The sequence below is a fragment of the Rousettus aegyptiacus genome, unplaced genomic scaffold, assembly GCF_014176215.1.
Source record: "Rousettus aegyptiacus isolate mRouAeg1 unplaced genomic scaffold, mRouAeg1.p scaffold_m13_p_2, whole genome shotgun sequence".
Lineage (NCBI taxonomy): Eukaryota > Metazoa > Chordata > Mammalia > Chiroptera > Pteropodidae > Rousettus > Rousettus aegyptiacus.
The window spans coordinates 173,794,498-173,809,717 of record NW_023416295.1 but is presented as its reverse complement, the minus strand read 5'-3'; the positions used below and the strand labels follow the sequence as shown (position 1 = coordinate 173,809,717).

Below are 15,220 nucleotides of genomic sequence, written 5' to 3'. Positions count from 1 at the left end.
GAAGAACGAGGTTTCAAGGGGAGTCGAGAGGGTGGAATAAACGCCATCTCGACGTGCTGTGACTTGCGCGCTCCCCAGACTGCGCTCCGTCACGCGAGCGGAACTTCTCCCTGGAACGCCTCCTCCTGCTGTGGGTCTTCCCCTCTGTCGCCCGGCAGAAGCTGTGCAAACAGAAAGCACAAGCTCCAGTTCCATGTGGCGAAACGGCAGTGCCCCGGGATGTACTTTCGGTCATCGCCCAGCACAGCTCCCGCACATTTTGCTGTGGAGGAAGCAGGTGAGTCGGCGTGGCCGGGAGATGAGACCGTGAAGGCGCGCCGACCTCCCTGCCACGAGAGAGAGACTTTGCCGATAGGATCGGAAGCGTAGCCTTTGCTCTGTCTGTGGCTGCAGACCCCGCCGGGGGCCGTGTCGGTTTGCACGGGCGATCGGCCTCCGCGACCGTTTTGAAACGCCCCAGCAGCTCTGGCACTGGCAGGCAGGCGATCTCAGTGGGAGTGTGGGCAAGTCGGCCCCTTCCCCGTCCCCTCATCGTTTTGCTGTTTGGCGATGGCGCCAGTCTCTGCGTTCGCCCCAGGGAAGCGGTGTCACTTTTGGTTTACCCCTTGGTGAAGGGTCGGGTCTGCTGCTTGGCCCTTGCCGCCGTCAGGGCCTTGCTCCGTGGGTCAGAGAGCCAACACGGGGGTTCTGCGGTAACTAAGAGTGTTCCTTCCCGTCATACACTTCGAGCTTGGAGGCGTTGGCTGCAGGAGGAGGTGGTAATCCCGCTCGGCCCACTGCGGAGCCCGCTTAAGGCCACGTCCGTCGCCTCCACCTGCCTCCATTCCGCCCACACCACGGCAAGCTGTGAGATGACAAGTGGCGGTGGGAGCAGAGGAGCGCGTGAGCACTTCCGGCTGGTGAGGAGGGAGGCGGGCTGGGGTCGCTCGTCCGGAAGCGGGCCCAGCTCGGAGGTGGGCAGCAGAGCCTCGGCTTGAGAAGCCCCGGGCTCTTTTTCCCTTCGATACCTGCGCAGAACTTCCTGAGCCCCGACACCGTGTACTTGGGCCAGGCTAGCACCTTCCCAGGCTGCTGTGCCAGGCAGACCTAGAGCACCTGATCACGTGCTCCTCGTGACAGGAAGACCACCCAGGCCAACCGCACCAGGTAAAGGCAACTTGTGCATTTGTAGATGGGGACGGAGGAGGGGGGCGGGGGTGGGTGCTGCGTTTACAGAAACCTTCGCTTAACCCAGTAGCATAAGAATTTTATCCTGTATTTTCTTCTAGCAGTTTAATAAGCTTAGCTCTTACATTTAGGTCCATTTCTAGTTAATTGCTGTCTGTGGTGTGAAGTAAGCGTCAGGGTTCATGCTGTTTCTGTGGAGATGTCCAGTTGTTCCAGCGCCATTTGTTGAAAAGGTTGTCATTCCCTCAATGACTTAATTTGCATCATTGTCAAAAATCAGTTGACCATAGTGTGAGTGTATTTCTTTCTGGACTGTAGTCTCTTCCAGTAAGCTGTAGGTCTCTTCTGAGACCAGTACCACACCGTCTTGATCACTGTAGCTACATAGTTAGCTCGGTATGATTTGTCGCTGTTGATGTTGGCCTTGATCATATGGCGTAGGGTCCTTTTACTTTCAACCTATCTGTGCCTTTAAATTAAATATGTCTTTTTTATGACAGCACGAATTTAGATCCTGCTTTTTAAAAGAAACCCATTCTGATAATCTCTACCTTTTAATTAAAGTGCTTTAGTCCATTAATATTTTAAGTAATTATAGATATTTCTGGGTTTGGGTCTCCCATTTTTCCTATGTATGGTTTTCCTTTGTTCCTTTGTTTTCTCCAGCCATCTTTTTAGATTATTTGAATATTCTTTTAGAATTGCACTTACACTTTCTCATAGTCTTTTTAGCTATACTTCTTTGCTTAATCTTTAATGGTCGTTCTGGGGATTATTATGTATATCCGTAACTGTTCCCGGTCTACATGCAGTTAACACTGTCCTGCTTCCCGTAAAATGCAGAACCTATGTAAGCATACAGGACTTTTACACTGTCCGCCACGTCCTTTATAGTGCAGCATTGTATCTACCTATGTTATAAACTCCACGTGACTATGTTATTTTTACTTTAAGTAATCTATAAAGAGATTAAGTAGAAAAAAAGCAAAAAAAAATAGCCTTTTGTATTTTTCAGATATTTACAATTTTCGATGCTGTCTCCATCCTTTTCTGAGGGGCTGAGGTCTCTCTCTGCTCTCCTTTCCCTTCGCCTGGAGGCCTTTCTCTGTCGAGGTGTGGGTGCGCTGAAGATGCACGCCTTTAGCTGTCTTTAATTTAGAAATGTCGTTCTTGCTCCTTCATTTTTGAGTGATGTTTTCGTAGATAAAACATGTTTGGGTAACTTCGTTCTTCCTTTCAGCCCTTCGTTCCGTCGTTCCACTCCTTTGGGGTGCCATCGTTCTGGATGAGAAGCCATCTGTTCAATTGTCACCCTCCTGGAGGTAATGAGTACTTTTTTCCTTGTTGCGGTCAAGATGTAGCCTTTGACTCTGGCCTTCGGCTTCGTGATTGCGCCGTGCGCCGCCACGGCCCTTCTCGCGCAGGCCCCGCTTGGTGGTCCGTTCAGCATCTTACATCTGTAAATGTATATGTTTGATTAATTTGGGGGAAATTTTGGCCTTTGTTTCTTCAGCTATTTTTTTTCTGCCCCACTTTTTCCTCTACTGCTGTGACTTGAACTACACGTATGTCAGACTGGTATTATGTCTTTGAGGCTCTATTCACTTTGTAAATTTATGTATATTCTGTGTTCTTCGTGTCGGATGGTTCTACAATGTTCCATTTTCCTGGTTTTGCATATGTCTGGTAATTTCAGATTCTGACCTTGACGTTTTGAGTGTTAACTTGTGGAGATTCTAAATTCTGTCATTATTTTTCAATGAATGTTGCTTCTTTTGCTTTAGAAGGCAGTTACCTTGGTTGGACTCAAACTGCATACCCTGTTTCTTATGTGGCAGCTCTGGTCCGAGTTCAGATCTTTTGTGTTCAGCTAAGCTGTCGTGAGTAGGTTCTGACCCTGTGAGACTCAGGAATGTGGTGGGACAGAATTTGGGGGTCTCTCTCTGGCTCTTTCTCGTCTAGGATTTCCTCTTTCAAACCAGGGGTCGTGGTTTCTCTGGGTTTGATCTTTTAGTCGCCCCGGCCGTGAAGGCTCCTTGTTTGGAACTGGTGCCTTTGCCCCCCTTCCCGGTGCCGGGCCCCAGGCTGACGGCGTCGGGCCCCAGGCCGACGGCGTCGCCCCTCTCAGCCCGGACTCCCCACGGCCTGCGCCGCTCCTGCTCGCTCTGTAGTGCTTCCGGGTCTGGCGCCCAGAGTTTCCTGGGGTCGGACCATCTGCAGGAGGGTCGGCCCAGGAGGGTCCCACTGCACCGTTAACGGAAGCAGAAGTCAGGTGTCAGGAGTTTCATATTTAATTGTATCAACATTTTGTGTTTTAAGAATATTAACAATTTATCATGCATATATATGATAGACAACTTTGTAACTTTGTTTTAATATTTCTGGTATACACAAATCTTGTAATTTAATGTAAACAGATAAGGTTGTGATTGCTTCTCTTAAATCTTGCTTAAAAATCTATTATTCAAATATCATATGAGTATTTACCTAGATTTTCTTCTGTGTTTTTTAATGGGTCTAGTCTTCACATTTAACTTTTTAATCTATTTTGAATTTATTTTAGCATATGGTATGGAGTGAAGATCTAATTTGATATATTGCCCAAAGAGCAAGGCAATTTCCTAAACATAATATATTGAAGCTGATTCTGTTTTTAATAGTAGTCACAGTGTTTCCATTGTAGAAAATTAATTTCTAACTGAAATTTAAGGTGAAAATATATAACTTTAACAAATTATGTCAAAATAGTAGGCAAAGTTTGGGGAAGAATGACAGAGTATGAAAGATGAAAATTGGTTTTGTATGTGAATAACTGCATCAAACCACTGCCACAGTCTATTTATTAGATGTCGCCTCGTACGCCTAACAAAATCAATTAATCGATCAATCTCTCTCGACCACATACATGGTGCTAACAGCAGAAGTAGAAGTAATTACCATCTATCAAGCATTAGCTGCTGTAATCATAATTATAATCAAAGTGCTATACAACTGTTAACTGCTAATAATATTATTACTTAGTGATAAATGGAATAAGGGAATGAGACATAGTGCTGTGAGCCAGGCTAGGACAAACGGCCCTGGCCGTGGAAGTCAGGGAAGGCTTCCCTGAGAAAGTCAAGATTAAATCGAGACCTGAGGGAGGAGTAGAATTAGCTACATAAAGTCTGGGAAGTAGGTAGTGGTGGGGACGTGGCAGCTGGCAAAGGGAGCAGTAGTGTGAAGGAGCGAGGACGAGAGAGAGCCAGTGTGGCCGGAGCTCAGAGCGCAAGGGCAGCGTGACGCGGGACGAGGCGGGCCAGAGACGGGAGTGGGGCCAGAGCGCGCCGGCCGTGCGTGACAGACGTGCCAGTTTTTATCCTGAGAGCGATGGGGAGCCGAGGCCAGATTTCAAGCAAGAGAGTAATCTGATCACATTCGCATGTCAAAAAGAGCAGGCTGGGTGGGAACCTGTCGCAGGCAAGGATGCAGGGGGCACAGACGGCCACCGCTTCCTTTCGCCACTTTGCCATTCGCTTCCCCTTTTCGCTTCGCAAACTCAGTTTCCGACTCCGCCAGGAGCTGGAGTGCGTGGAGGAAGGGAGGAAGGGGAGTCGCGAACGTTCCTGTCTGTCCGGCGCTGCCGTGAGCTGGGGACCGCGTCTCTGGGCCTACCCGGGGTCATGGGGTGTTTGGGCTCCACATTCCCACTGCGTGTCCATCGTTCCTGGCTGCGGGCGAGAGCATCTCCATCTCAGCTGATTGCTTGTTCCTTCCTCAGCTCCTGGGAGTCCGGGAACAGAGAAGGAAAACCTTCTCTGGTAAGGCCTATTCGTTCCTCCTTGGCCAGACGCGGAGATGACCCTGAGTGTTCGTGAGTGCGCACACGCACGCACGCTCTCGCTCACATGGCCCGCCTCTGAACCACACGGAGCCAGTTCTCCCTTACCCGCCGGTTTTTAACGGTCAAAACAGGGCAGTCTGTCTCGTGCCCACTTTGGCCTCTCGTGTCTGCTGTTTAAGGATCTCCACCCGAACTCCTTTCGCAGCCCTATTATGGAAGCAGGGACGATGCTCGGTGTAAGGAACGCAGGACAGGAGGGAGGGGGACGTGATTCAATGCTTGCTGGCGGTCGGTACTGCAGAAGCGTTTTTTGGTTTTTGTTTCTTTTCTTTTTCAAAAAAATCTATTAGCTCTAATCCTTATAGCAACCCTCCCAGTCGATCTCATTATTCCCATTTTATGGATGAGAAAACAATCAAAATAGTAAGCCATGTGTCTGAGGTCACATGGGTGAGGCGTGAAGGAGCACAGAATTGCACCCCGGTCCCCCGGAATCCCAGCCGATGCTCACACCAGCTTGCTCCCACTGGCACCTTGTAATTTCAAAGTTATCGGGCCCTGAGTCATGGGACAAAATTAGCTTTGGCAATTTGGTTTGTGAATAATTTTCCAATTACTTATTCTTGCTAAGATTTTAAATCTGCACTATTTTTTGATTGCTGTCATGACAACTGCCACAAGCCTAGTGGCTTAAAATGACACGAATGCTTCCTCCTAAAGTTCCGTAGGTTACAAGCCCGGCAGGGGTCTCACTGGGCCAAAGCCAAGGGGTCGGCAGGGGTGCGTCCCTTCCAGAGGCTCCGGCGGAAAATCCGTGCCTCGCCTCTTGCAGCTCCCAGAGGCGGCCGCGTTTCTGCCTGCGCTGGCTCGTGGCCCCTTCCTGCATTTCCACGGCAGCCAGCGTCACGCACTTCGGCCCTTCTTCCGTCAGCTTGTCTTTCACTGGCTGCAGCTGGAGAAATTGTCCTATTTTAAGAATTTCTGTGATTAGATTGGGCCCACCCGGACAACCCGGGGTCCAGGTCTCAGGGCCCACACCCTTAATCACAGCTGCAGGGTCCTTTTTGCCACACGAGGTCGCATAGTCACAGGTCCCAAGGATTAGGATGTGGACACCCCGAGGGCTTTTATTCTGCCTACGCTGCGATGAATTTGAAAGAATCATTTCATGGACATGAGAACGTTAATCAAACCCCTTCGTCCCTTCCTTCCGTGTGGGCTCCTGACGACAGGAGATAGAGACATGGAGATGCATAATCTGCGTTTTCCTCACTTTTCAAAAATCGGCTTGCGGTACCATTGTACGAAGCGGTTTTGTTTGCCTTAGCTTTGAACCTATGTCGATTCATCGCCGCCATCGTCAAGTCAGTATTGAGCATGTCATCCAGGCAACGTTAAAGAAATTATGTTTAAAATAATTTTTTTTTTTTAAATCCAGATTTGGACTGAAGACCACCAAGAAAGTCAATTGGAAGCAGTTTCTAAAATTGCTGTACGAGCCTAAGTGGTTGGAAGTTAACCGTACAATTCCCCTGAGCAAAAAAAATAGGTACGTAAAAAAGAGAACGAAACTTGTCACACGTATCATAGTGTGTAAATATCTGAATCCTTAATTTTCGGATGACAAATTAGCCAGTCTTGAATAATTATAAACTTTCACAGAGCGATGTACAGTTTTATGTTATTTTCCATATATTTTTCTTATTTAGAATTGCCTGAAACTATAAGGTAGGGATAATTGTTATTCCAAGTTCGAGATGAAAAAATAAGGCTCCGAGGGGCGCGCTCTAGCCCGTCCGTGCGCGGCAGAGGCGGGACCGGAGCCCAGCTTCCCCGGCGACGCCCGGACCCTGCCCGGCCACGTTCCTCTCCCAGCCTGGCACGGGCTCCTGTGAAGTCGTGTGTGAGCGCGTGTTTGTCAGGTGTTATTCGAGAGCCATTATTTCTGTTTTCCTTCTACAACGTCTATTGTAACCTCAGATTTACGTGATTGCGTAAACTGTGCTGGGAGCCCCCGAGTGTGAAATAGTACTTAATAAGATGACATGTTAGAATTTAGGCTTTCGCTCTGAGAAGTATTTTATTTATGCTGATGTGCATCCTGTATCAATTGCCCCATATAAATCTTAAAAGGGGGGGTAAAAATGGCTTTATAATCCCTGCACGTTCATGGAAGGCATCGTGCTCTGTTGCAAAGAAAAAGGTACCACAGAGTTCGTGCCCGTTTCGCGGGACCCGGCCCCTGACTCGGGCAGGCGTGAGTGCTGGGTGGGCTGCCCGGTGTTCAGCCGCCTCCCGCCGGCCTCCACGTCCCGGGGCGGGCCTCTGCGGGTCCGTTTCTCAGTGGTGTTCTCGTCCGCTAGCACGTTGTCCAGGACTGTCAGAGTGAAAGCGTGAGTTTACTTTAAAACAGTGCTTCTCGGCTAGGAGCAATCTTGGGGACACTTAGCAAAGTCACCAGACATTTTGGGTTGTCACGCCTGGGGTGGGCATGCTACCGATAGGGGGCAGAGGCCAGGGAAGCTGCGAAACACCCCACCCCCCATGCACACAACGAAGCACCGCCTGGCCCGAAGTCAGTGGTGCAGCGATGGGTGAGGACCACTGCAGAGAGCTTCCGTTTGTGCCGGGCCAGCGGGCTTTAGGAAAGCAGGTTTCCACGGGTCACAAGAGGAACACACACTCGGGAGTTCGCCTGCTTTATATGCTTCTTAAAAGTAGTGGTAGGCACGCGCGCGCGTGTGTGTGTGTGTGTGTGTGTTTATATGTCTCTACATAATCTGGAGAAGCTAAGATGTCTGTACATAGACAGCGGTAAAATCCACCCCACAAATTTGGGAATTGTTCAGCAGGGGAGCTGATTCACTCTCATTCTTTATTTAGGGGGAGGTGTCGATGTCTAATCGACACCGAGAGGGGGAGTATTTTATTAGGAGATCCTGCAGCCCCTTTCTGATAGCGGCCATAGTGAACTTGGCCTTGACCTCCAGCATGGGTGACCGTAGGCCTTCAAGAGCACGCACGCAATGAAAACACGAGACCAGAGAGGGAGGGGGGCCTGCTGACGCAGGTGGTCGCGGCCCTCGTCGGTGGGGAGGGGAGGCCGTGCAGGCGGACGTTCTGCTTTCAAACCGGGGTCCGGCGCACTCGGGTTCACGCGGGCGCGTCCGCTGCAGCACGCCGCTCCTGCGGGCGGTGGCGACCATCTCGGCGCTGGTCGCGGTGTCTTTCCCGGTCTCTTCTGTGACCGAGGCACAGGTTGGCAAGATGGCGTGGGAAGAGGAGAGTGCTGGCTCGGCAGAGCTGACTGTCGCCTGGCTTGTGCCGTCTCCCAGGTTAGCCGTCACACTGACCGAGGGACGCATGGGCTCGCACACACCGTTCTGCTTTCAGGAAGAAGAGCCATCCACACAGAAAACGTTTTCGTAGTTGTCGGGAGGGTGATTTTTTTTTTTTTTTTTTGCATTAAGAAAGAGCAAAGTTCAAGAACATAATCTTATTCTTGTTTTTCTCTTAATCTCCTTGTAGCGCCAACTCTCGAAATCAGTCTCGCAAGGAAAACATTGTCACGAAGTTACTTAGACATGAAGATCACCACACGCCGCTGAGGAAGGTGCTGCTGACGCTTCACGCTGTAAGGTTTCCTGGCGGAAAACCGTTTCTCAGAGCGCTAGCGTGCTCAGGGCAAGACCGGTAAAACCGTGCCGTTCGCGTATCCATCCAACACACGTTTTTTCGAGGTCCTGTTACACACTGGGAATTATTCTGACTGCAAGAGCTGGGTCTGGTTGGCAGGAAAGATGACATAAAACTCATCCCAATGCTGTCGGTTACATGCCAGGGTGTGAGGTCAGGCTGTGGCAAGGCCGTTAAGAATGGATCACTCGTTGGTAATTCACTGTGGTTAATGAGTAACCCAGTCCTGTCGGACCCCGCACCCCCACCCCGCCTTCCACCCGAGTTTGTGGGTCTCAGCCGACTCGTAGGGCAGTTCGAGAAGAGCCTGTTCACGTGTCTGATCGTTCCGCCGAGGGAGGCTGACTCCAGTATCTGCAACTTGCTTTTAAACCTTACCTTCTGTCCTATTTTAATGCTTATTTTAGAAAAGCAACATTTAGATATTTTTGATACCTAGTGACATTTCCAAGGTTTCTTATTTATTAAGTACATTAGATAACCGAATCTCTAATAAATAACCAGTATTACAGTGAATTATTTTCCCTCAGACTCAAATATGTCCTTTAATGAAAGAGAAGTTCTTGGGCCTCAGCGCGGGTCCAACAAAGCCTGCCACAAAGCCTGCCTGCTAGGGGGCGGTGCCGGGAGGGGCCCAGAGCCTGCGGAGACCGGTGGCCCGGCATTGGCACTCTGTGCTGGGGACCTGCTTCCCGCCTCTGCCACTCTACAGTGCCGTTGCTTGGGGTTTCTGAGCATAGCCCGATTCAGAGGTTTGGGGTTCTGTTTGCTCGGGGGGAGCCGCGTTCGCCAGCATACCATTGTAATCGGTCTTTAGGCCTCTGTCGTGAGCAGCAGTACTGAGCTCTGACGATGTACCAGGCACTGTCATGAGCAGTTCACTCGTTTTCGGTCACGCCGGCCGCTCAGCACCCCTGTGAGGTGGCCGCTCTCACTGTCTCCATTACTACTCTGCCCGCTGAGGAAAGGGAGCCCGGGGGTTAGGTAACCAGCTGAGCCCCCAGCTGGCGGGCGGTGGAGCCAGGATGCAAACAGCGGCCCGCGCACCTGCCCCCCGGGCCGCCTCTTAGTGATAAACGAAGGCTCCGTGTGTTCGCCCGCGTCGGCTCCTATTAATACATCGAAGAACTAATTTAATTAAAAGTGGTGAAATCTCCGTCTCTGTAAATGGAGGACTGTGATGACGCGAACCACTCTGAATATTAGACCGTTGAACGGTGACCGACGTGCTGGTTCGACCAGAGGTGTCGAGGGCGTGGGGTAGGCTGACCACGCCCGGGGCGCGCAGGCTGACCACGGCGATGGGCAATGCCGAGTCCCAGCTGACGATGAGCTTACACCAGGGAGTGTACAGAACGGCAGCGGCCGCCAGGTGCCGGAGGGGTGCAGGGGGCGTGGGTTCCAAGTGGGGCCACCCTCCCCCCATTTGCCTTGGTCTTGGCCGTGTTCTGGGACCTGGAAGGGTGAGGGCAGCAGAGGGACAGACCGGGAGCGGGCGCGGCGGGCCTCGTGCCTGGCTGCGGAGGACAGCTGTGGGGATCGGGTCCCTCACCTGCTCCGGAGAGGGACGCGGCACTATGGAAGGTGGCTCCAGGCCGCCCCAAGTGCCACCCCCGAGCAACTGCACGTGCCACCACCTGAGTGGACCCGGTGACCCGGTCACTTACACTTAAATCAGGTGCGGCTCGCTTCTGTATCCCAGCTGGCTTTTCCTGCAGAAACTGAAAAACGAATCTTAAAATTCAAGTGGAAATGCAAAGGTCCCAGAATAACCGAAACAGGCTTGGAAAAGAGGAAGGAAGTTCCAGAACTTAGCTTTCAGGTTAGGAATCTGTCATAACGAGGATGGCATGGCTCTGGCATCAGGGTAAACATCTTAGTCAGTGGAACGGAGCCAAGGGCACAGAAGTAACCCTCATGCCACCGTCAGCTCATTTCTGACAAGGTCGTTGGGGGAAAGGATCATCTTTTCAACAAATGGTGGTGAGACGATTAGATATCCATACTCAAAAAGATGGGCCGCCTGAGTGTACGAGCCGAAACTGTTCTTAGAAGACGTGTGCATCTTCATCACCTTGTATTAGGCAAATATTTCTTAGATATGGCACTAAAAGCAAGATCCATAAAAGAAAAAAAATCAATAAATTGGACTTATAAAGTTAAAAACTTTGGTGCTTCAGAAGATAACATGAAGGAAGTGAAAAGACTGGTCATCGACTAGGAGACAACATGTGTAAATTATAGGTCTGTATGTGGAGTATAGAAGAACTCTTGGAATCCCATAAGAAGACAACCCGAAAATGGGCAAAAGATTTGAATAGGTGATTCGCCGAAGAAGATACATGAATGGCCATCGAGCACATGAAAAGATGCTCGAAACCTCTAGACATTAGAGAAATGCAGATCCGAACCACAATGAGATGCCACTGCACACTTGGTTATACATGGCCATCGTCAACCCGCCTGGACCACCATAAGTGCTGATGAGGATGTGGTGCTGGAACTCTCACACAGAGCTGGCGGGCACGGAACGTGGTGCAGCCACTGCGGGAAACGACGTGCCAGTTTAAGACTTAAACAGATTTACCCAGCGACTCACTCCTAGGTATCTGCCCAAGAGAATAAAAACACGTCCACGCAAAGACTTGTGTGCAAATGTCCATAGCAACAACAATGATCACAATTTCCAAACCGGAACCAATCTAAATGTCCTTCAGCTGTGATATGATAAAGGGTGGCATATTCGCACAATGGAATCACAACAGACGTGAAAAGGAACAGAATACCAATCTGTGATACGCCGTGGATGAACCTCAAAAGCGTTACGCTGTGACAGAAGCCAGATGCGAGACACGTACCGATGCAGACATATCTGACGTGATTCTGCTTCCGGGAACTACCCAGAGAGAGGCCGATCTAGAGAGACAGAAGGTAGATGAGCTGCCTTAGGCCGGGCATGGACATGTGAGCGACTGAGAATGGGCTCGAGGTTTCTCCCAGGGTGATGACCGTGTTCCGGAACTAGGTGGCTGTGATGGCTTCACAATGCTATAAAAAAAAAAAATCAAAACAATTAGTCGTCAGTGATTTCTATTTAGACACTGAAAAATTGCCCCTCCCAAACCCAAAGCAAGCATGAATGACTTACCGCTTCCCAGCAGAGAACCCTACATCCTTTTCAGATTTGGGACCCCAAAGTAATCTTTGGCATTCGTACACTGCTTTTCTCACTTCATAAACCGCTTGTCACAATACCTCTCTCTGAGGTGGGGCTTTTCTATTTTTTATTTTCCGTTTTTCTAGTACACAGTATCTCTCAATTTTGATATTTAATTTACTTATCGGTAATTTTTTGTTCTTGGGGAAGGGGTTTGCCTCTCACTGTTTTGCCCATAATATGTTTTCTTCATGCGGCATGGCTGAAACTTTTCTCGCTAAGTAATTGTCCATTTATGTAACCGATGAAATTGGTGGTAGTGAAAACGAGCATAATTAACATCCTTAGTAAATTGGCAAGTGGTAATTGAATTGCCGGGAAGTTTTGTGTCCCACGTGGCTGAGCCACGGAGCCCTCAGGTGGGACCGGGGCAGGGTATGTTGTTCGAGCCGTCCGTGGCAGCCAGCGTTTAGCCTATCCCGGAGAAGGCGGTTGGCCTCCATTGGAAAAATCACCCCCCTCCTCCCTCGGAGCCACCTGCTGCCCAAGTCCTGACCGGGGACATCGCAGGAGCTGCACTTGCAAAGTGCTAGCGTCCCCCATCCCCCCAGCCCCTCCGCTCGTGGCGCACGTGTGTCAAGATAACGACTATATAGAATGATTATCAACTGAGGTATTCTTGTTTTCCCATCGTAATCCTATTTAGCCAAAGCTCACCGTTTAGTCAATGATGCTAAATATATATATAATGCTTTTTCCTTCCATTTTTCTTTTTAAATATTCCCTTATATACCCTCTCATGCTCAGGAACCGGAGAGACAGATAACAAGGGAAGACCTGCGACATATTATAAATTGCACGGTTGTAAAAATAAGTGATTCGGAATTCAAAGAACTCATGCAGGCCCTTGACCCTGGGTGCACCGGGTTTGTCGATGTTAGCACGTTTATCGAACTGCTTGAGGAAAATCCTAAAGTAAGTTTCATAACAACTTCATGTTTGAATTTCTGTTTAAGGTAGGAAACTTAGAAGTATTCTTAGGAGAATAAGAGATGCTGGCGAGAAGCAGTTTGAATGAATGAATGATTTCACGTCTTTTTCAGCTGAGTGAATTTTCTTTTTAAAGTAAGAGTGATGTGTTGGGAGGTGTCCGATTTTAACTCGTAGTTTCTAAACTGTATTGAGAAATGCTATCTGACGTTCCCGAGGACCCGTCCCCTGAATGGTGGCAGGTTGTAACTTCTTTTCAAGGCACTTCAGCGGCTCCCCTCTTACCGCTAGTCTCAGAGAGGCATGTTTGTGACAGTCACCCCCCTGGTGCTCATCAGTATCCATAGAATGTTTACGCTCATTCACCTTTTTCAAAAAGGAACTGCTCATTGCCTGTAGTGGCCAACTCTCGCTTTTAGTGTTCGTGTCTTCGGACTGAAAGATCAAGAGTTTTGGATTGGAAAATCGCCGTTAGTCCGGGGCCTTTTGAAATCATTCGCAATGCCTCCCTAACTTGATTAGCAATGCTTCCATAACTTCAACAGCTATAGCATTTACGAATTTTACTAACTTTTAAGAAATCAGAATAGCTTCAGCTGATGCATGCAACAGGCACTAACGGGGTCTTATTGGAATGTTTCAGGCTTCTTTTAAGAGCTACAAATTGGCTTTTCATTTTCATGTTGTGATTTCTCACGTGCCCACCTACCTGTGCAAGGTGATAACCACTTCTTCAACGCACGTCACTTGGTCCTGCTTGAACTTTAATTCCAAAGTCCCAGAGCCCCGTCACACACAGAAATGGATAATGACACTTTTCCTGAACTCGGCTGTGGGGCAGACCCTGTGTCCGCATTTGGGAGTCACTGTGTCTGACCTCCGCAGCAGCCCTGCACATAGCCAGGAATATAGGCATGTAGGCCATCCGCTCTCCCTCCACGTGGCGAGTGGGCTGGTCTTGGCTTGACATGGTCAGATCCATCGGCTCCCAGGCCCCGTCCTCCACTGCGGCACATGCCAGCATTTCCTTCCTGCCACTCTGGCCCCCGGCAGGGCCGTCCCCAACCAGGCCTCCCTGCACCATGTGCCTGCCCAGGGACCCTCCTCGGCACCTCTGAGGAATCCCGCCGTGCAGTCATCAACCTCACGCACCTGTCGCGGTCACGTGGGCACACCTCCGTGAAGACAGGCCTTTCTGTCTTCACTGCCCGTCTTGCACCTCAGGCGAGAGCCCAGTGCCAGGCACACTCACAAAATGGTTCGGCGAGTGAACGAGTCAACGTAGAAGGATGAATTAGAAAAATGAGAAAACACAGATATGGAAATAGAAGAAAATAAAAACCACCAGTAACCCTAATATTGAGGAATTGATACTCACTCATACGTAGTTGTACAGTTTTCCAAACCTTATACCTACACACACACTTTTTTTTACAGCTTTATTGAGGTATAATTAATATACAAAAATCTCCACATATTTACTTCGTACAGTTTGATGAGTTGAATACATGCTTTCATCTAAGATCATCTATTTTATTTCAAAATGAGATCATATAAGCTAATGCCTTTTTAGTCTGTATTGTCATTTATTAACATATTTTTAATGCCTCATAAAAGTTCTGCCATATAACTTTAAAAGATACAGGGTAACTCTTCCCGGATGCTCTAATCTAGGTGTTTTTTTTTCCCTTTTATAGCTTTTGCCACAACGAGTCTCGTGGTGCCTGCTTTTATGCATCCCTCTGATTATTTCTTTAGCATAAACTTCTAGAAATTGAATTTTGGGGGTCAAGGAATATCTAATTATTTTAAAAAGTATTTTAATTGTTTTAAAGATGCAAAAGAGGTTGCAGTGAAAAGCGAGTGCTGCGCCCACCTCCGTTTTCCTCGCTGTGCCCGGAGCTGGCGCCGTGGGCCCGGCTGGAGTCCCCCGGCGTCTGACGTCGCCCCTTGTCACCACTGGCAGTTTACTGCCTGTCTCGTTTTCGCCGTCCAGTAGGCGGAAGCGCCATCTCGCTAGTCTTCTACTTCGCATTATTTAATTTCTAGGTGATGGATTTTTTTCCGCGTTTATTATATATATATTTTTTTAATAAGTGAAAGTACAATGTTATTACCCCCATTTCCAGATGGGGATCAGGGGGCAAACTCACTTGCTCAGGCCTCCGAGGCCCTGGCTAATCAGGGGCAAAGCCGACAGTCCCGGTTTGTCGCCTGCAGACCTCCTACTGCCGTTCCGGGTCATCAGTGCTGAATCCCGTTCTCTTCCCCAAGCAGGTAGGAAAACTGCCCTCCGGCGCGGGCACCAAGGCGCCCCTGCTCCTGGCTTGGGACTCGGTAAGGAGCCTGCCCCCGTGGCCCCGGGGCGCTGCCACTCTGGGTCGGCG

General features: G+C 49.4%; 1 protein-coding gene across 8 annotated transcripts in view; it reads left to right on the top strand.

The window, feature by feature from the left end:
* Positions 1-15,220, top strand: part of EFCAB6 (EF-hand calcium binding domain 6) — a 173,582-nt gene that overhangs the window by 71,822 nt on the left and 86,540 nt on the right. For all 8 annotated transcript variants that reach the window (XM_016135757.2, XM_036237626.1, XM_036237627.1 and 5 more), the window contains 4 exons: positions 6,429-6,539; positions 8,519-8,624; positions 12,651-12,818; positions 15,108-15,170. In XM_016135757.2, the coding sequence (XP_015991243.2) occupies positions 6,429-6,539; positions 8,519-8,624; positions 12,651-12,818; positions 15,108-15,170 (448 nt within the window). The remainder of the gene's footprint in view (positions 1-6,428; positions 6,540-8,518; positions 8,625-12,650; positions 12,819-15,107; positions 15,171-15,220) is intronic.